Genomic DNA, 21928 nt, shown 5'->3' on the forward strand with positions numbered 1-21928 from the left:
AGGTTTGCATTAAGATAAACAAAAATTCTGCAAATCTGTGTTCCAGCTTCTCAGAAGGAAGGTGGTGGGTAATGAAATATTATTGCTTATTTTGACTTGAGTGGCATCTAAAGGGTGATACAGGAGGACTGATCAGTGACATCAGGCTACCACATTGGCATATTCAGTATTGGTGGATGGAGGCCTGAGGATCAGTGAACTACTTGACCAGCTTTATGGTTGTATCCTACTGATCTCCTACTTAACCTGGCTCTGCTCTGCCTGTTGGTTAGGATGACATCTGCCCAAAGCTCTGGTCAGGGAAACCTGAATCACTTTTTGGTTATCATGATATGCATGCATCTTCTTGGAAAAGGTGAACTTTTTGTGTTTTGTTTTGTTTTTTTTAAATATAGTTTATCGTTCAAAGTGTTGAGTTCAGAGGCTGAGAAGATAGAATATCTGCTTCTTATAGCTAATTTTTTTTTTTAACTTTTATTGGGGAATATTGGGGGACAGTGTTTCTCCAGGGCCCATCAGCTCCAAGTCGTTGTCCTTCAATCTGGTTTTGGAGGGCACAGCTCAGCTCCAAGTCCAGTTGCCGTTTTCAGTCTTTAGTTGCAGGGGGCGCAGCCCACCACCCCATGCGGCAATTGAGCTGGTGACCTTGTTGTTGAGAGCTCAGCTCTAACCAGCTGAGCCATCCGGCCGCCCATAGCTTTAAAGAGTGGGTAATTGGTGGTTTATGGATCAGAGCATTCAGATGTTTTTGCTTTTTGGGTGGCTGTACCAGCATTACCATGTAAGCTGTGGAGAAGCTTCATTTTAATCCCCGAGAGCCGAAAACATCATTTCTGATGGCATAATGAACATAGACCTCAAAACAGGTAGTAAGGGGTCATCCTAGGTACTGACAACAGATAATCCAGACTTGATTAACTTTTCAGTTAACGGGTTAGGACTAAAGTAATCTACTCATTCTATGGTGGTATTCCATTTTCAATAAGGTCATTTCCTGGTTACAGCTTGAATGAAGGTATTTAACTCTTTGACTAGCTTATTAAAATTCATTTTGATTGTACAAATGGACTCAGTTTACTAGTTTCGTCTTTTGTGATAAGAGCACTTTCAGGCTGACAGAATCCGACAGCAGTATTTGGTCTTAGCACTCACTGTAAATTTTGATAGTATTCTACATAGGAATCAGAAACTTGAGGATAGCAGTTTTCAAAATAGGAAAACTCAGAATACCAGTTAAGTAAGAATCAAGTCTTTTGATTTAATTTAATCTATTTTATTTTTGTATCTTATTTATTCCTAGAATAAGATAGCGTCTTCCCTCCCCCCAGCATGGTTCAGAATGGTTACAAAATCACATGTAACTACTGTGTTTTAAGGCCACTGGATGAAACTGCTTATATAAGGACCCTGCTGTTAGTCTTTTGGAATACCAGCTGATCTTCAAATAGGTGGAAGCCTAACCAGTCAGAAAAGTGGACCATAATTTGTGTCTTCCTGTTTATGGTACCTAGGGAAAGGAGAAGACCAGTGTCAACGTCGATTAGGGTGAAGACCACCTTAAACTTGGAAGAAAGATTTTTAGAAAAAATATCTTGGAAGGCTGTATTTTTAGAAAGAATATCTTGGAAGGCCTTTCTGCTTGCCTGTACAGACGGAGGACTGCCTTTGACCTGGAGGACGCATGCACACTCATAGCAATTCACTTGGGTCACAAACTTGATGATTTGCTTTTCTAGTCTTCACAGCATTTGTTTTAGGTAACCAGTGCAACTTTGTTTTGTTTAAAAACTTTGTGCAGTGTAATACAAATAGAAGCCAGGGGTTTCAGTCTCAACTGCATCTTAATTTCCTCTTGTGCAAAATGAGGATAATTAAAAACCCAAGAGTCTAATACATATGGCTGTTAATATGTATGCAGATGCTTTGTAAACCTTATAAAACCTTGCTCCACCAAGTCCATGGCCAATAGCACCATCACCTGGGAGCTTGTTTAGAAATGCAGAGTCTCAGCCCCTCCCTGTTGAGTCAGTCTACATTTTCACAACACCCTCAGGTAGTTTGTATGTGTGTTAAAGCCTGATAAATATTTCTATAAGACATAATTTTCTTGGAAGGTTAAATTACCAGGAGGCTATGGATCAAATTTAGAAACTTTTATGTATAAGGTGGCGCCCCTTCAAATTTGAGCTTCTTCCCCTGAACAAGAAATCTACATGTTCTGCTTTGTCAAGCTTTTAGGTACTGACTAGATAAAAAGTTGAAAAAAAAGCTTTTAGAAAACTCCTTTTTAAATTTTCATTTCTGCAATAATTACAAATAACTGTTCTACACATTTTAAGATATGTTTTCTTTTTGCTCCTGGATCTGGTGGTTACTTCAGCAGAGGGGAACACTCTTCTTACCTGTCTGCACACCAGGAATTGGGTGATCACATATGCAGTGCCTGGTATATTTTGTGTTCCACTCTTTCTAAAGTACACACCTTACTTTGTTCATTTTGAAGTTGGGATGCATCTTTCAAATGATAGTATGTCATAGTTTAATTGCCAGTGTTTCCTTTTTAGCAGCACATAAAATGGTGGTATGTTTTATAAATTGATGGTGTCTCGGATGTGATGAAATGTAGTTGGTGGTGGCTTGGTTTTGTACGCATACCGTGTTTCCCCCAAAATAAGACCTCACCGGAAAATAAGCTGTAGCATGATTTTTCAGGATGATATCCCCTGAGCATAAGCCCTAATGCGTCTTTTGGAGCGAAAAGTTAATATAAGACCTGGTCTTATTTTCGGGGAAACATGGTATCTCAGAAAAATCAGTGGGTGGGACAAAGGGTCTAATGATTACAGCCATAACAGTTTCTTTCCAGGGGGAAAAAACATAAGATGTCTAGCAATTTTGAAGCTTCGGGGGACTAGAAGTGAGGGTGGGTGTGTTTCAAAAAAGGCAGTGGAAAAAAAATGTGAAAATTGGATAAAGTACAGCTAAAAATTTTTTTTTAAGAATGGCACTTTCATGAATTGTCTTTTTTAATCTTGGAAACAATCCTTTGAGGTAGATACTGTTGTCCCTATGAATTTATAGATGAGAAAAATGAGGCTTAGAAGGGAAGTGATGGGGCCTGGATTCAAACTTTGTTTTAATTTCAGTTCTCAGCTATATTGCTTTCTATTACGCTATACTGGCTTGTTTACTAGTCGAGTTCCTCACTAATATTTAATATGTCAGTTTAAAAGAGTAATTCACACAGCTAATAATTTTAAACTTTTACTCATTTTAATATTTCAATTTTTTATTACTACTGGAGCTATAAACTGCTGAACTTTAAAGGAAATTGACATTTCAGTTTTTTGGCATTTTGTGAAAAACAGACAAGTGTATACAGGACAAACTACTTCTTTGGTTAATGCTAATGGTTTCTGGACTCAGGTGTGTCAAGCAAATACGTAAAATGCTCCCTTTTAGAAAGAAGGGAGGAAAATTACTAATTTCATCGAATATAACTTCTGTCATGTGGAGCTTTATAGTAAGATCAACGCAGTAAGAGGAGAAATGAAATTAGCATTCCTCTGACTTCACTCAGAATTAATAAATATTCCCTGAACTATTCCTCCTGGTCTGAGACTTTGAGGAAACTGAGCCACAAATGGATAGAAGTGATTTCCACAATATATAGCTCTTCTATCTGTCTGCGCTTCTCTCAGTTCTTTGATACGTAGCAGTGAACACGTTCTTCCTCTGTGTAGATGGGGAGTCTCTCAGAACCTGGGCCCCCACCTGGGGTTTTGATTGGGCTTGGCCACTTGCATTTCGAGCACGCAGTGAAATCTGCATTTGAGTACTCCAGGTTTGGGTTAACATTCATCTAAAGGAATTCCACAATAAATAAATGCTATTAATCCTTCAGTTTTTCTCTTTCACTTAGCTAGTAATAGACTTTTTCAGTACTGTTACGTACTAGGTAATGTGACGGAAAAGCAAAACACACATTGCCTTGATGATGCTTATGTTGAACTTAATTCCAGTGCTTCTCAATTATGAATGCTTTTTGGAGGAGAACTGCTTATAACATTTGTGAGAGCCTCTACAGACCAATTAAATCAGAATCTCTGGGAGTGAGTCCAGACACTTGTAAATTTTACAAAGATTGATGCCCAACACTAATCATAGAGCCACTGCATTGTGAAAAAGGTAGTGTTGCTGGTAGGGCCAGATTGGCTATATACTTCTATATTAGAGTTAAACCATTTCATTTCATATTTTTCATCTTGCTATCATGGATAATGTTAACATGAGAAATACCATCCTAGTGTATGTAAGCTTTTACTAATTTCATATTACCTTTGCATAAAATGATTTATACTTTACAAAACCTTTTGCACATGCATTATTTCACTGATGTTTGTAACTACTCTGTTTTAAACAAAATTACCCCTGTTTTATAGATGAGAAAATTAAGGCTCAGGTTAAACAATCTGTTCCAAGTCCTGTGACCACTAAATGTTAGCAGTTGCGATAGACTGTGGCTTCTATGTAATCTGGGTTAGTTCTTTTTTTAAAAGACTGTGTAGCGATGGATACCTTATCTTAAATACTCAAAAAGAAAAAATTAAATTCTACAAAATGTACCCGCCCATTTATACCCCTATCTCTCTCTAGGGCCTTCACATTTCTGAGAGACCATTTTTATGATCCTGAACCCAGTATTCTCTTTTATTCTTGGTGTCATTCAGAAATCAGACGTCATGTCAACTGTTTTTATTTAGGGTTGTTGTTGACTTATTGAACTTTTTTCTCGTAAGCAAACTGTTTATTGAAATATGATCTACATGCAGAAAAGTGTAAAAGTCATAAATGTTCATCTTCATGAATTTCCACAAAATAAATACACCCGTGTCACCATCCACATCGAGAAATGGAGGCCTCCCTTGGAGCCCCCACCTCAAATGGAAGGAATCTACTATTCTGCTGAGGTATTAGTAGCCTATTCAGAGTAGAAAACCAGGTAGCTATATTTAATTTAATTAGACTGTCTAGTATTAGTGAAAAAGAGCTCATCCCAGGGCGACCTTTGAAAATCTAGTCCTTGGCAGAATGTAAGGACCAATGGCTAAGTTTTCAGGCCAGCGCAGTCAGCTTCCAGGCGGGCTGAGCAGCTTCTCAGCAAGCCCTTTTAAAGGGTCCCTGAGGAAAGAGAACACAGAGCATTGATTTGGCAAGTAAGTCTCTGTCACCAGATTTCTTGCTTGTTGGTGAAACTTCTTACTGCTTCTTCATCTCATTTTCTTCTTCCCATTTTTGCCCACAGACCTTTTGAACTCCTTGTGAGAAATTGGAGCGGAACTGCTCCTCCAGAGCCAGACTTGATTGTGAAACACGACAGGTTTATTAGTGGTGTGAGCCTTCTAATACTCTTACTATTGATATTGATGATGTAGAGTTGTTTGTTGTCTAAACCATCTCTTTCCACCTCTGGGTCTCTTATCTGATGATAAAGACAACGGGAGGATCTTCCTCATTTTAGCAGTTCAGTTTTGTAGGATTTCTTTTTTTCTTTCTTTTTTTTCTCTTCCTCATTCAGTTTTTGTCGTCGTATTTTTTAAACTTCTGCCAAGCACTGTATTTAGTGCTGGGGATATAAAAATGAATACACAGCTTCTGTCAGTTTTACCTTTGCAGTAGGAGGGAGATATTGTCACTGGACATTTTGAAAGATCTTTCTGTCCTCAGAATCCTGTCATACTTTCATCTCTGCTTTGGAATCTCACTGTGGTGCTTAATTGGCTGTTACTCGCTCCTTTTGAACCACTAACAGTCTTAGACTTTGAAGATTCTGCTGTGAAAGTCACATCTCAATGGCTGCCAAAACTGTAATGTATCATCTTGATGCCACATGAAACTTAAGTTTTATATCCTTTCTAAGTTCCTTCTTGTATGTGTTCCTTTGTTCATATTAGCCATGAAATCCTTCTTTTTCTGTGTTGCATTTGAACAGAGAATGATTTTGAAAGTAAGGTGGGCTCTGAATTGGTAATTTTAAGTCTAAGAATGAATGTCAAGATACATGAGTACCCCTTTCTGGGCCAGATCTTTAAGAGCTACTGATATCATCTACTTATTTTGCATTTGGAGTCCTACCCATTCACAACTGAGTGTCTGCTACTCCAGCCTCCCTCATTGATTTCTCCCCAGTGAAATTTGGTTGTAGTTACTGGAAATGCTGTGCAGCAGCTCTCCTCTTCTAATTGGATCCTGCCTTTTACCAGGAGCTTTAAATTTGGTCTGGCTATGTTTGTTTCTTCCTTAAACCAGAAGTCAGTGGTGGGGACAAGCAAGGCTGCCTCTCTACTTTTACAAAAGCAAAGGTGACTCTACTCTTTGGTAAGATTGTGCCAAGCTCTCTGTACCATTTCCAGTCATCATACCAGATCTTTTCATTTTGGAAATCATCGCGCATTTGCTTTATATGTCCAAGTCTTAACCTAGGATATTTGTAAGAAGAGACATTTAATTTCCTTAGAAGACAGGCTATCAGCATGCTTGGCACCATATCAGTTCTTTCAATATTCACAGTTTGAGACACTTGAGAGATAAAATCTCTTGCATTAATGATTCAACTTAACATGCTTCCATGTCTCAAAATAATCTGGTATGGGACAGGCAGATAGTGGAAGACAACAGGCAAACACTTCGTAGTGAAAATTTCACAGCTAGGTTTGACATGTTTTGAAGGATTAAAAATTAACATTAAGGATGATTGGTGAATTATTGATGCAGTAAGCTGTGAGACATAGAGTAAGCTGTGAGACATAGGGTGGCAGTGGTAGTGCAAATTGGCAGGCCATATATCCCAGGATAAAACATAGAACAATTGAATTGGGTAATGTCAGACCATATTTAGCCCAATATTCAGAAGAAGGGGAGGCGCTTACACAGGCAGTGGTGAAATAGGAAATTGTTTTGCAGACTTAACACTTTTCCAACTGTACTGTTAGCTGCCATACCTAGGGCTCATTAGGAGTTGTGTTGTTATACAGCGTTGGATTTGGGAGTAGAGAAGTGGGACCCAGAGATACAAAGTTGTGGCTGGGCTGTGGGTAGAAGGGGAAAAAAATGGGGTGGTGGGACAGTGGGCATGGTAAGACTGTCCTAAACTCTAACATGAATGTATGTCTGTCTCCCCCATTTGGCAAGACTTTCTGCAGTGTTCCCGCCTCTGTGTTGTCTGTTAATTAGATTGTACTGTCTTGAAAAGGCACAGACACTATCCTGTTCTAATTAGCATCTAGTGTAGCCTGGTGTCCACAGTGATGCCCATTATTGTTAGTTAACGATGATTAGTGAAGCTGAAGCTATTTTTTAAACAGGGCCCAAGGGATGCAGACAGTGATGAAAACGACAAAGGTGAAAAGAAGAACAAGGGTACGTTTGAAGGAGATAAGCTAGGAGATTTGAAGGAGGAGGGTGATGTGATGGACAAGACCAGTGGTTTACCAGTGCAGAATGGGATTGACGCAGACGTCAAAGATTTTAGGTTTGTATGCTTTACACTTCTGATTTTTGACTGGGGGCTATGGGTTTCTGGTTTGATTTAGTTTTATTTTGATTTTAATTTTCTTTTTTCCTTGTTATGTGTCCTTTTTTTTAAGACTTGGGTCTAGTGTAGGCTATACCACAAAAATTGTAAATTACCTGGCAAGGTGGAATTTTCTAAGAGCTGTCAGTGCTTGGTGCTTTGCCAAAACAATAGATTTTGCATTTGTATGGGGCTCTATAATTTGCAGATTGATTCCATTAAGAGCATTTCATGGTTCTCAAATATCAAAATCACCTGAAATGGGTACCTCGGGACTTTTCCCAAGTTTCTCCCAAATGATTATCTTGGGAGAAACCATGGTTTCTAATGGAAGTTTGGCATATCTCTCTGGCATGTTAGAGTAGAGGGGAAAACAGTTGAGAACTTACTTCATTTGAGCCTCATAAGTTCCCTTTGAAGTAGGTGGGTCAGGTGTCATTTTCCTCATTTTGACGAACCAGAGATGCGGCTTAAATGACATTTCTTTATCATGTCCCTTCCATGTATGCCTCTCATTCCATCTCTGATCATGATTAATTTGTAGGTTGTACCCTATCATTTAATATACACAGTATTAAAATGATGTGTATTTGTCTTCCGCATTTGGCAAGTATTCTTCATTTATGTAGATCACCTTTAGTGATGGTATATAATTTTAAAAATCTAAAAATCCTTGGTCAGTGATGTACAGATAGAGAATTTAATTTTGAATGATTTTAATGTTAGTCTGAAGCTAATATGTGCGTGTCTAAACACATACACATATATGTCTTACCCTAATATCTGCCAAAACCAACGTTAAATGTATATTTTGGGTCATTGTAGAACATTTAATTATTTAGTATTTCTAATCTAATTTTTATATCTTGTGACTGTAAACAATTATAGTCTTTCAAAGAAATTTGAGGCAAAGAGTCATAAACACTTACCTAAGTTCTTTCAGATGAGTTAGTTTGGGTAACCTCCCCCACCCTTAACCTCAAGCAGCCTGTAGCTGTGTTTTGTGGTATTTGACTTTGGGGCAGGTGATGGTGGTGGTAAGGGTGCGTGTGTCAAGGAACACCAGAGTAGCTTTAATTTGTACTAGTTATAGGATTTGTTTTAGGGATGAAATGTGTAGAATATAGCCACAGGCTACACTCCTTAGACTAGATTCTAATATTCTGTCTGGAACTTCATAGTCCTGCAGTCCTTTTATGGAAGGTGGTCACGTGTCCTGGGTTTCCCAGGACAGTACTTATTTATACCTGTGTCCCAGGATATTTATTAATGCCCCTTTTTGCTCTTAGAAGTGTCCTGGTTTGGATGATCAAATTACATCCTCACATTATTTTTAATTCTTAGAGTTGTCTCCTTAGCAGGGGCATATCCTAGGCAATGAATTTATTTTGTACTGTTTTATAATGGTGTGCTTCTTCTGAGTTTTTAGAACGGGGGAAGGGGAGACAGTTTTAGCATTGGCTGGTATACCCAGATATCATAGAAAAAAAATTTTCACTTATATAAAAATTATTATTTTTTAATGGAATTATTCTCAGATGTGGATTTTCCCCCTTAAAGAATACTTTTCCATTGTTTCTATGTTTAAAGAGCAGATATTGCTTTGGGGGGCATATTTTACTATTGCATTTTGGGATCTCTGTTTTCATGGATGCCACAGGCAGTGATTTTTTTCCAGTTTATCCAGTGTTCCTCAGATCTGAGCCCCTTGGTTAAGGGTTTGTAAATTAATAGCAGTAAATGTCAATTGAGGGGATGGGTTGTGGTGGGAAGGCAAGCAATAGAAGAATCATTGTGTAGGATATAACATGGAAGCTCCAGGAGGGGTCTCTGGTGGTTTTGTAGAAACAATTGTAAGTACTATTGATGATAAGATAAATCGTGGACCTTGTCCTTAAACTTAGGTTGCTGTAGTGTCCCTCCCCGCTCAAAATAAGGTTTAATGCCCTTTACTTTCTCTGTTTAGCCGTACCCCTGGTAATTGCCAGAACTCTGCTAATGAAGTGGATCTTCTGGGTCCAAACCAGAATGGTTCTGAGGGCTTAGCCCAGCTGACCAGCACCAATGGTGCCAAGCCTGTGGAGGATTTCTCCAACATGGAGTCCCAGAGTGTCCCCTTGGACCCCATGGAACATGTGGGCATGGAGCCTCTGCAGTTTGATTATTCAGGCACGCAGGTACCTGTGGACTCAGCAGCAGCAACTGTGGGACTTTTTGACTACAATTCTCAACAACAGGTACTGTGTGTGTCTCTGTCACTCTCTCTGCTCTCCTTCCAGCCAGCACGTCATTCAAGTAACTGAGAATGGGGCATGGGAGGGGGGCGGCATTATTTTAGGCTATGGACAGCCAGCTCTTTCTAACCCAACAGTTAGGTGCGTTACAAAGCCTCTGCATCTTCCCCCGCAAGAAGCTGATTCCCCTGCTGAGGTTGTTGGCGAGAGACCACTTTCCTCTACAAGTCCCTTCTTTGGCTTCTCTCTCCTCCCATGGCCTGGGGAGTGGGTGACGTGGTGTTACCTCTTGTAACACAGTCCTCTCGTATTCTAAATGAATCTCTCTGAAGATTAATACGATTGTGATGCTGTTTTGTTTTGCCTTTTTTTTTTTTTTTAACTTTTTAAGTGTGTTTTTCCAGGACCCATCAGCTCCAAGTCATGTAGTCGTTTCAATCTGGTTGTGGAGGGTGCAGCTCACAGTGGCCCATGTGGGGATCAAACCTGCAACCTTGTTGTTAAGAGCACCACGCTCTAACCAACCTAGCTAACCGGCCGCCCCCTCTTTTGTTTTTAAAATACTAAAATTGAGTTAATGCCTTTCAAAAGAGTTAGAATGTCTTTAGGGAAAAAAATAACACACAAATCACTCAACATAAAATCTGCAGTGAAATTACTTGGCTCTTTTATTCATAAATCCCTGGAAAATACTGCATGTATGCTTCTCTGGTTTTGTAGGCACGGTATGACTAATTCTGGGGTTTACTATCCTTCTGTTTAACTTTTTTTTTTTTAAAGGAAAATCAGCTGTCTGAATTGTGAGAGAGAGCTTCCTGACTTGTTGAGTACCACAGGTTCTCCCTTGGGCTGGAAGCAGTTTGATGGGCCATGAATTTCTGATAACGCCTTAAGTTTTGACTGGACATAAATACAAACTTTTAGGTTTGAAAGGTTAACATCTCATTTCGAAGTTTAGAAATTCCATACCTATGGGGGAAATGGACTTCTGGTCTGTGGAGATCAGTTGTACCGTATTGTCCACTGAGTTGTCATAAATTGCTGATTTTCAGTGAATTTTGATTAATAGACAGTTGGATAATAAAGCTAACCATATGAAGTTTACAAAAAGAAATCCCTGTAAGAGATTTTGTGATGTGCATACGGGTATTCTCTGTGCTCATAGCAGATGGATATATTAGGTTTAATTACAAAAGTCTTTTTCCAGAGAGAGGAAACTGGTAATAGTGTACACTATATTCTCCCTGTAGTTCCCAGTAGATATGCATACTTCTCCGTAAGAATTGACTTTCTGTGCTTTTTCTTGCCCTAATAAGAAGTAGTCTTTCATGGTTTTGCCTTTTTTCATAATGAATCCTTAAAGTAGCAGTTTCGAGTGAAGCCAGAAATTAGTTTAGGTGCTGAAGATACGTAAGACTTCAAAATATTTTGTTCCACACGAGCAAATATAGGGATATTATGGTGTAGACTTCAACTAGTCCAGCTTAGAATATTAATATGGCAATTTCTCACCTAAATTGAGGTTCATGAGTGCAGGCTATTCCTAATAAGGATCCTTTAACCTAGTTATATCAAGAAGTTTTGTCTGAATTCTTTCTTTTACTCTGTCTTTTTGGTCTGAATTTCCCTAGCAACCCTTAGAACTGTGGCCATTTTTGGTTCTTAGCTTCCATTCCAGTCTAAGCCTTTGCTTGTTATTTAAGAAATGTTTGTCTCCAACCTCTTATGAATGAAAATTTGATTCTCTTTCATTTAATTGTTCTTTACTTCATAGTCACAGTTGAGAGTCTCTTGTGATAGTTGATCTCTAGTTTCAAAATAATTTTACCAATATTTTGGGAGGCAGGATAATTATTAGAATTTGAACAACAGATGTATTTTTGCACACCCACAAGTAGCATGATTATATCAAACATAACACCCATTCAAATTTATAAAACCTGAGATACCCTCACCACAAATTCCATTTCAGCAAGTTTTGAAAGTGAACATTACTGTTTTGAAAGTTAATCTGTTTTTGGATTTTGGCTTTACATACATGTCTTGGTTGCTGCAACATAGGACATTGTTACACAGAGATATTACCGTCATATGATGTGATTAATCATTGTTTTGTCTCATGGGCCCATAATTCTTGCTTTTCTAAGTAGCTTGTTTTACACATTCTTGTACTAGGCACGCTAATAGCCTGCCTGAGACCCATTGGCTCAAGACTCCTCCGAAGTATCTTCAAGCCCCTTAACCTCCCAAAGACTCCTACATCATACAAGCCAGTTGTTGTTACGAAGAACGGATCCTTTTTCTGCTGGAAACTGGTGTTTGTTCTTACATGTTATCCCTCCAATCTTTCTTACCCTTTTGCTTTCATCACATTTTATTCCCCTTTCCATTTCTACTAATTTAAATCGTTTTCATTCTTCAAGGTCCAGTACTGTTACCTTTCTTGATCTCCAAATGAAAAAGACGTCGTGTGTGGACTTGCCCTTTCTGTTGTAAAACAGAGCAGGTGCAGACATCCACATAAAACAGATGAGCAGCACCTTAGTGGGTAATTTTAAGGCCTCCTGAGAAGCTGTCCTGTCGCAGCCTCTTTCTTCCCTCCAAGTGTTTTGTCTCTTGATGTGGGTGTTGATTCCCTGGGGGTGTTTAATTTATGAAAAGTCAGGAAGCTCTGCACTTAAAATAGGTGCACTTCTATAGGCATTTTATGTGTCAATAAAAAATTTTAAATGTCAAAAAAAAAGCCAAAGGCAAAAACCCCCAAAAGTTGTCTTGTCTCCTTTGAACTCTGTTGTGTTTTGTACATCCCTTAAGAAACAGAGTCACCATGTTGTCTGCCTTGTGTTATGATTTACTTGTCTAAGGGCCCTTGCTAGATTGTAAGTTCTTGGGGCTAAGGCCCAGGTCGTCCCCTCTGTGTCCTGTGCTTTGCTTTAGCAGACCCAAGTTTTCAGGGAACTTTCTTTGTATCCCTATTATGCTATCTCAGAACATCCCCTATATTTAGTATTGCTTTCCCAAACTGAAGTTTGAAACTAGCATTCTAAGAGGTCTGGAGACCACTTTTTGTGAACTAGCACATATTCTAATGTGCAAGTACTTTAGATCTAGCCCACTAGCTTGTGCTTCACAGACAAATAATTAGACCTGTATAATACCCAGGAAATTTACCTCCTGGATTAATACTGTTTCCCTGAAAATAAGACCTAGTCGGACAATCAGCTCTAATGCGTCTTTTGAAGCAAAAATTAATATAAGACCCGGTATTATATTATATAAGACCCAGTCTTATAGTAAAATAAGTCTTACAGTAAAATAAGACTGGGTCTTATATTAACTTTTTGCTCCAAAAGATGCATTAGAATATATTGTCCAGCGAGGTCTTTTTTTCGGGGAAACACGATATGTAATCTTTTTGGCGTCACAGCCCTCTATTGCTATCTGATCAACAGCCATGGTCCTCTTATCAGAAAAAGGTACATAATTCTTTTGACACCAAATTTTGTGGATAACTTTAGGGAGATCACAGACATAAACTTATATTCACATTTTTTGTTCTCACCTGTAGCCAAGCATATTTCATGAATGGGACAGCTTCCCTCACCCCATGGCTCTCAGTTCAGTTATTGTGACTCATTTGGTCATTTACATAGTGCTAGGAAGTACTTGATGACAAGTGATAAGGCCATTCATTCATGCCAGTTGGTTCTCTGGGGAGGGAAACGGTGGGTCTTCAGCTCTGTCTACAAGACCTGTTCATACCAGGAAAAGAGTCAAAATTCCATTGGAAGAAACGGTAAAACTGAAAGCTTCAAGCTAGAAATTAGCAGGTAGGTGTTTAGTAGATGACGCAGAAGCAATCACTTTGGGTGCTGATTGAGGCTGACAAAAGCGAGGTTGCGTGGATAGCATGTGGCGTAGTTTACCGACTTTGCTGTGCTGCTTTATAGGCGGTGATAACACACTTTAAAGGAGTGACTTAATTATTGTGGCGTAGTTTTTTGTGCTGTTAGTTTACAGTAGTTTTAGTAATTCTTTCATCCATATTAATCAGCTGTTAACTATTGTGCCCATCTAGGAACCATGGGTTCTACCCATAGTGAGCAGAGCTAGTGTTCACAGAACGACTATCATACGTGAAACAGTTGTGAGACAGTTGAGGAATTAAGTGCTAAATTAGTTGGTTAGTAATGTTGTCAGACCAGGGGAGGGCTGGATGAGGACCAAGATTGCACAGACCTAGCCTGAAAGACAGGTGGAGTATATATTGCTGTATTGAAGAAGGCAGAGGTATGGAGACGGAAATGACTGGTGTTCTAGGCCAACGAGAATAGAAGATACGTGTAGATGGGGGAAACGTGATAGGTATGTGATTACTGAGTCCATATCACAAAGGCCTTGAGAGCCAGCCCTGAGTCTGAGGCAGCATTGATTGTGAGTACTGAATGAGCTCTAGTATGGCACGCAGTTTTCTGTACATTCTGCTGTTTTGTCTTGGCTTTCTTAAATAGGTTACAAAGGCTAGGTTTTTATTTATTTATTTATTTTTTTAAGTTTTGAGTTGTTATAAGTGGTAGGGTAGCTTTATTTGTGATTTTTATGAGGAATTTTGGTTTGGAAATTGATAAAGTAATTCCTTTTTTTGTCCTATTTCCTTTGGATCAGGATTTTGCTTTAATATAAGTTGGTTTCATAAAACTGTTACTGTGAGCTTGTATTGGGGTACGTATATAATACATATAGAGAAGCCTCAAAATACAGAAAGGATTATTTTTATGTAGTTCATTACAGGCTTAATAGTACTTATCTAGTCACTGTTAATCAAAATTAACCTTTCTAAGATTTATTTAGAGCAGAGATTCCTTTTTTTGTTGTTGGTGACATGAGCTCCTGTGGACTGAATTCTCAGAATAATGTTATAAAATGCGTAAATCGGATTACAAAGGAAGCCAGTTATATAAAAATAGCAGTAAAATATTTAACAATGTTTAATGATATGCTTTATCATATTATACATGAAAAAGAAGTAGGTGTACTATCATAATGAGCACAGACAAGATTTGAGATGTCTGAAGCAACCTGAAAATGTTATATGATTTCTGTTGGTGATTAAGTCACAGATGTTAATATGGTTTGTTGTTTATAATCATAATTGAAGGATATGCTAAATTTTGTGAAACTAAAAATAATTTTACCTATACCAAGTACAAAGATCTGGAGTTAAGCCCTAATTCAGGGTGGTTTGAAATGCTAATTGGTGTTTCTGGAGTATTTTCCCTTTTTCCTCACACTTTCCCCTTATTGTCTTCTTCTTAATCCCAGAAAACACAGTGAACAATGCATATATAATGTGTTCATACCATTTTGTTATGATACTTGAGTAACATTCTTTATTTTAATAAAGTTATAAAACCATTATTTCCCTAAGTATATTTTATAAAATTATTGCCAGGTTTCATTATATTACAATCCTATATAGCAGAAACCAAAGCCAGGATTATGTTGGTATAGATTAATCAGATTAGTTGTTGATATTGTTTGTTTAGAATTTAAAAATAGCCTAATGTAGCATGTTTTACAAAATTGTACAATGGTATACTTAAAACTCACCTGTGAAGCATGAATTTTAATAAAGAGAAAATACTCTGAAAGTCATAATTGAAATATTATACTATGTTCACAACCCTAGTCAGATGGAAGAGAAAATTGGTAGTGATTAAATGTCATTCTTACGATTCCAAGTGTGTACATGGTTTTCATATAGTTATTTAATATTCTTGGCTTTCTTTTCAATTTACAAATGAAAGGATTGTTCTGTTAGTGTCATATATATAATCGCTGTTAAAATGCTGATGTTAGCTAGCCATTTAGTCGATTGAAGCTTACATCTATTTGACTTGAAATTTTTTTTTTAAATTTATTTATTGGGGTGACAATTGTTAATGAAATTACATAATTTCAGGTGTACAATTCTGTATTACATCATCTATAAATCCCATTGTGATTGACTTGAAATTTTATGATATGATTTTCTTCAAAAGATTGATTTACTTGAAGGAAGGGTATTTTTGTTTTTCCCATCTTATGTAGAAATCATTTATTTTGGAATGAGATTCTTTACCTTTTAAAGAAATGTAGAGTATTTTTCTCTTTGGAAATTTCAGCAGCATGGTTTATATGTACCCGTTAAGCCAGAATTCATTGTAATAATTAGTTGATCATTTAACCTGGTTTAAGTGTTAAGCAGTTGTTCAAATAACCTGGTCAAAAGTGGGCTTTGATCTTGAAGCTTTAAACAATAGCAAACTTTAAAAATTTTATATACAGAAGACTGGCTCCGAGATATACTTTTTAATTAAAAATTTATAGTCCCACCATTAATGTAATACTTTTAAGTGCTTTAAAGGGCTTTTCTCTCTGAATCCTGACAACAGCCCCATGAGATAGGACAGCTATTATATTTTTACAGATAAGAAAATTAAGACATCATGAAGCTAAGACACTTATTGAAGGTCATATTCTACAAGCTGTGCAGATATCTGTGTTTTGGTCTGTAGCTTCAGGCTGTTTCCTTTGGACCCAGTACTAGGAGCACAAAGCCTTTTGGTATGTGGAGTTGTCTCACCTTCAAATTCAGCTGCATTCAGTTTGTCCTGCATGGAGACATTGTAAAAAGTACTCATCAATACCAACAAAAAAATGTTTTTTTCCTTCTTTCCCTGTTATCTTTGTGAACTGCTGAGAACAGTTGGTGTTCATGAACTCGTTGGGATTTTGACTTTAACTTTGAAGAGTCATGACCTCTGCTTTCCCCATCCTGGGCTGCCTTGTTGGGGGAGGATATACGAGACAACTCACATAAGGACTGTGTGTGTCTGTGTGGGGGCTCTCTTCCTGTTCATCAGAAAGAACATCAAACACTAAAGAAAGTTCTAAGTAGTTAACATGTATTAATTTTAATACCTCCAACAACCTTATGTGTTAGACATACCTTTATTGTCCCTATTCGAGAGAGGAGAAAATTGAGGCACGAGAGATTGTCTTGCTCAAACTCACATAGAAAGTCAGCGGTGGAGCTGCGATATGGATCCAGGCTTTCTGGCCCAAGAGCCTGTGCTCTTATCCCCTGTCCGCTATGTATATTGCCCTAAACTGGTAAAAAGCCAGCGCTGGCAGTACATTTTATTTGGGGGGTGCCAGGAGGGGAGCATAGTCTTTTACATTTACTAGTTCCATATTTAGATACTACTCCTCCATATTCTGAAAACAATAATATTTTATGTCACCAATTATTGATAACAGTAATAATAGTAGTAGCTATATTTTATAACATGCCAACTGTACCTCAGTTCACTACGTGAGTGTTTTTGACTGCCCAGATTTTTTTCTGGAATAAAAACGCTGCAAGCATATCTTTTGTAAGGTCATATAGTGGCAGAGAAGGGAGTCAAACCAGCTTGCTAGTGTAGTTCTCAAATTATGCCTTCAATATTATTAAGAACCTTGACAAGCTTGAAACAGTTGATGTATTTTCCTCTGTATTCAGTCTCTGGAACAACTTAGGAATTTTACCCAAGTAAATTATAATCAGTAGTGGCTCCATTTATCATTATACCAACCTTAAAATAAGCATTTTCTCCAAATCTCACAGTATTGTGTTAATCAGTTACGATTAGTTTGCTTTGTGAAAATGATGAAAATGTTTACGGAGCTCAGTGCTTTGCCCAGCAGATGGCATTTGTATGAGTTTTTCAGGATCCTTTGGAACCCATCACTTGCCAATTACCCAATTTTGTTTTGAATACCCTATATTTCCAGTTAATATTGGACCATTTACATAAAGAGAACTGCCAGGATTCCTACTGTAATCTATGCTATAATCAAGTCTGCCTGCTGTAGCTGCATAATTTACTTTTGTTAATTGTTTACTGCAAAATGCACTCAAAAAAATAATTCTCTATTCACCACAGCCACTGAGATATTAATCAACTCTCAAACACAGGATATATGGAAGTTCTTGTAGGGCCTATATTTTTTCAGTTGAAAGTTATGGGTCCTACTCTTAAAGTGTGGTAACAAAATGTGGTTAGAACCACAAACTCATTTACGTGGAATGATTATTTTCATGGTATTCGCACACACACAGTATTTGTATATTTATAGATAGAGTATACATACGTGTAATGAGTTACATGTAATGGTAAAAACATACGAAGTAAGAAGTCAAATGGAATGGCACTGGAATACTGTTTTTGGTTAATAAATCAAGATAACCTCAAGATTTATGTTCTGAACACACCATTTTTATTTTCCTAGCTCCATGTCACAGCATCTAGCTAATAATGTGCTAAAAAAAAATTTGTGGAATGAAATGAGTTACTTTGTTTATAGCAGGATAGAGGAAACAGGTTAGCTATAAGCAACATCTCAGATGTTAAATATTTCAAAACGTTTTAGGCTAGGAAAATTCCAGCGACCCATTAAAGAGACAGTAGATGTTTAGTGGAACTATGAGTTAATTTTTACAACCTTGGTAAAACTTTAAAAATCAGCTTTCCACTATTTTACTTGTTTTCTGCCTCTTGGCTGCCCCTCTTGGGTGGACTGTCTCCTGCTGGTAGGAATACTAGGAGACTGTCCTTAGCTATAACAGAAATGTGAAACCAGCTCGGCAAAAATCCCAAGATCACAGTTGGCACACATTACTGATTGGCTCCCTTCCTGATAGTGAACAATTGTTTTGATATGTTTATCAAGAGTCCAGTATTTCATTTGAAGACTTGATATTTAATCAATACCTATAAAGTAGTGCTGTCTTTTTACCAGTATCATAATGAAGTTTTTTTTAACCTTTGAAAATAAAAAACAAGACTCAAAAGTATTCTTGAAATCTGTACATGGTTACTTTTGACATTCATACTGTAAAAGCAAAGACTAGTTTTACTTTGTTTTTTAGAAAGATAAATTTATAGAGAGGTAAGAGGTGAAGTTGACCATTATGTTAAAAATATTCACCTTTTGTGTTTTTTTATTTAAAATCAGTCTACTCAGATCTTTGAGGCATAGAGGTAGCCAAATCATAGGATAAAGTCTTTCCATTAAAAGTTCAGTCGTGACAGTAATTAAGCTGAGTTGGCCGAATGACATTATCTCCTAATGTCTGAAACAATCTCTTTATGAGGACATCTGTAATTCAAGACCCATGGTGTCTATTATACGTCATCTAGTGATGTCAGCTGAGCTGTTGAACAGTGCTGTAGAAAGAGCAAGCAGGTAGGTTGAAGGTCCTTTCTTGGGAGGTTCCTTCAGTAAGTGCTGTCAGCCTGATTCTAGCAAAGAAAGAAGTCTTCAGTATGACTGCTTACAAGGAGGCATGTCAAAACAATGCAAAATCAGGTTACTTGCATCTCCTTTTTTTGTACCAATACCATTCATACAAAATTGTATGAACATTTTATTTATTGTTGTATTTCTAGTTCCTTGCACAGTGCCTAGAAGGTTTTACTTATTTCATAAATGGTTGTAGGATGAACCAGTGAATGTTTGACTTTGTATTAAAATAGAACCTCGGGATATTTTTAGTGTTAAGGCCTTTGAACTCCTTCATTTTTCTTGGGAGCTAAGAAGTGTGCCGGGTCTGAGCTCGTAGTCCAAGTTTTGTTAGTAGTAGCTGTGCTTCTGTTGTTTTATTTTCTACATATGAAGGATAGGTATCCTAGGAAGCTCGGGAGCCCCCAAAAGTTGGGCAGTTGTCCCAATTTACTCATTATGATAAGCCACTAGTTGAGGCAGGTATTCACTATCATTTCCCCAGGAAGAGGCAGCCGGAGGATGAAATGAATAGTTTTCATTTTCGTTTCCAAAATGTGCGTAGGTGAGGATTAATTCAGTGTTGGGGGGTAGGGAGCGGTGCGGGTCTCAAAGGGACTGAAGGGCAGTAGCAGCATGGGGCAACTTGGTAAGTCATTTTGTAGTACCTTTGTTTAATTTTTCAGTGTGTCTTGGATCAGGCAGCACCCTCAGTCCTATTGACAACCACCAGAGCATTTGTATGTGTGCGTGGTTCAGGGGACAAATAACCTGTGAAGTAGTCAGCACGTGGGTACTGGGCACCAAATTGAGGAGAGAGAAAGCAGAACAATGAAGCCTCGCGATACCCTGCGAATGGAGTAGAGTATCAGAACATTTTTGTTCCAAGTATCATGCTTAAACAAGGCTTATAGAAGTTTTGACTCAGAGAGGGTTTAAAGTTATTCCCGAGAGAGTTTCTCTAACCTCACCATGTCTTTTTCTTAACCTCAGCTGTTCCAAAGACCCAATGCCCTTGCGGTCCAGCAGTTGACAGCTGCCCAGCAGCAGCAGTACGCACTGGCAGCTGCTCACCAGCCTCACATCGGTAAGTCTTGAAGCCTGTAGCTCCCTTTTTATCGCTGTGGCCACCATTTGAGGATGCTGGCTGCTGTGCAAAAGTCTCAGATGATAGGAGTCCAGACAAATCCCTCCATGTAAAATGGCCTCTTCCTCTCATCCAGTTGTCTCTAGCTACATTCTTTATTTTTGCCACACTTTCTAGACCTCAGCTCATAAGAGTATCCAACTATTTCTCTACCTCAGCTGTTGCGAGATTTAAAGTATTAACTGCAGTAATGACTAGCATCAACTCTGTTGGTAAGAATGGATGAAATCAATTAAATGACAATAGTTTTGTACATGTTGGGGGTGTATAGACTGAATATATCAACTTCTCTTATCAAGTAGCAATTAGTTCCTATAAATCCATTTTCGTAGCAGCATGTATTGAAAATGTTATAAAGTAATCTCATGTAATTACTGCTTTTTAAAATAGCTTTTGCCCTTCTTCTATAGCAGTTGTTAAATTTTGATATGCATATTTTTGCCCTCGCCCGACCTTTTAAAGGTCTCTGAAACAAAATGCTGTGAATGTAAACAAGTACATGTAGAATTTTTGTTTTTGAATGTGCCGAAATGTATGATTGAATATAAAGGAGATCGCCAGTCATGGTGGTGGTCTCCGGCAGAAGGAAAGACTTGCTTCCAACCTCGATACAGTAGGGCCAGGCATAGAGGCCTTTGCCTGGGCCTGCTATTGTATCGTTGGAGTCAGTTGTCTTTATACGTAAACACCCACGTTTTCTTTGAGGAAACCTGTTTGGAAAATTGTTTTAAATGGGAATAGATCCTTCCCTGAGTCCCATTACAGAATCTTTTAAATTGCTCTATTTTACCCTGTTATAATTGTGATCACCTTTTACAAATTGTGCTGAATTTAAAGTTGCATAACAGTTTTACTTGTAATTTTTTAGCAAAGGTTTAAAAAAAAAAAGATGAAAGATAAATGTCACCGTAATCTTCAGTGTAGGGATTATTTTATTTTTAAAAAATTCCTCTTTAGTCTCAACCTATCTTGTCTTTTTTTCTTTTTTTCCCCTACCTACAGCCTGGAACAAATAGCCAAACTGTGTAGGTATTTGGTAGGGCTGCAGTTTTAGTCAAGTTTGTTTTTACTGACAGGTATGTTTTCAGCAGGTTTAGCTCCCGCTGCATTTGTCCCCAATCCGTACATCATCAGTGCTGCTCCCCCAGGGACGGACCCCTACACGGCTGGATTGGCTGCAGCAGCGACCCTAGGTAAGACGTTCTGCTGCGTGAGGGATTGTCTCACCTGCTAAAAGTCGTTTGAGATGGGCACGTGTTCTTGTACTGTCACAAATCATGTCTCCAGTGAGGATTTCTCTTCTGATTCCCAGTGTCATCTACCTGCTGCCAGCCAGATAGCTCTGCTTAGCTGTAACTTCACACTTGAACATGTCTGAAGGCAAACTAGTCAACTGCCTCCTGTATAGGTGTTTTGGATCCATGAAGCCACCAGTTCCTCATAGATGTTTTGGGAATCTCCCCTTATCTAGTTCTCTAGTCTACCTCAGTTCAGGTCCTAATAGGTTTTACCCAGAATTTTGCAGCTGCTGTCTCACGTAGTCCTAATTTCCGTGCTTCTTCCCCCTCATCTGTGTCCCTAAATTGTATAAGAAAACTGTCTCAAACACAAATCTTACCCTCTTTTCCTTCTGCTTAACCCCTTCATTGCTTTCTGTCTTGTGTT

At 38.1% G+C, this 21928-nt stretch overlaps 1 protein-coding gene across 24 annotated transcripts in view; it reads left to right on the forward strand.

Annotated features, from left to right (window-relative positions):
* Positions 1-21928, forward strand: part of PUM1 (pumilio RNA binding family member 1) — a 110918-nt gene that overhangs the window by 44890 nt on the left and 44100 nt on the right. For 8 of the 24 annotated variants that reach the window (XM_081056188.1, XM_081056210.1, XM_081056206.1 and 5 more), the window contains 4 exons: positions 7365-7531; positions 9540-9810; positions 20110-20203; positions 21352-21456. In XM_081056188.1, coding sequence (XP_080912314.1) covers positions 7365-7531; positions 9540-9810; positions 20110-20203; positions 21352-21456 — 637 coding nt within the window. Of the gene's footprint in view, positions 1-7364; positions 7532-9539; positions 9811-20109; positions 20204-21339; positions 21457-21928 lie in introns of all 24 variants that reach the window. The other 16 variants (XM_081056207.1, XM_081056191.1, XM_081056209.1 and 13 more) reach the window with 5 other exon arrangements.

Source organism: Rhinolophus hipposideros (assembly GCF_964194185.1).
Source record: "Rhinolophus hipposideros genome assembly, chromosome: 8".
In the NCBI taxonomy this organism is placed as follows: domain Eukaryota; kingdom Metazoa; phylum Chordata; class Mammalia; order Chiroptera; family Rhinolophidae; genus Rhinolophus; species Rhinolophus hipposideros.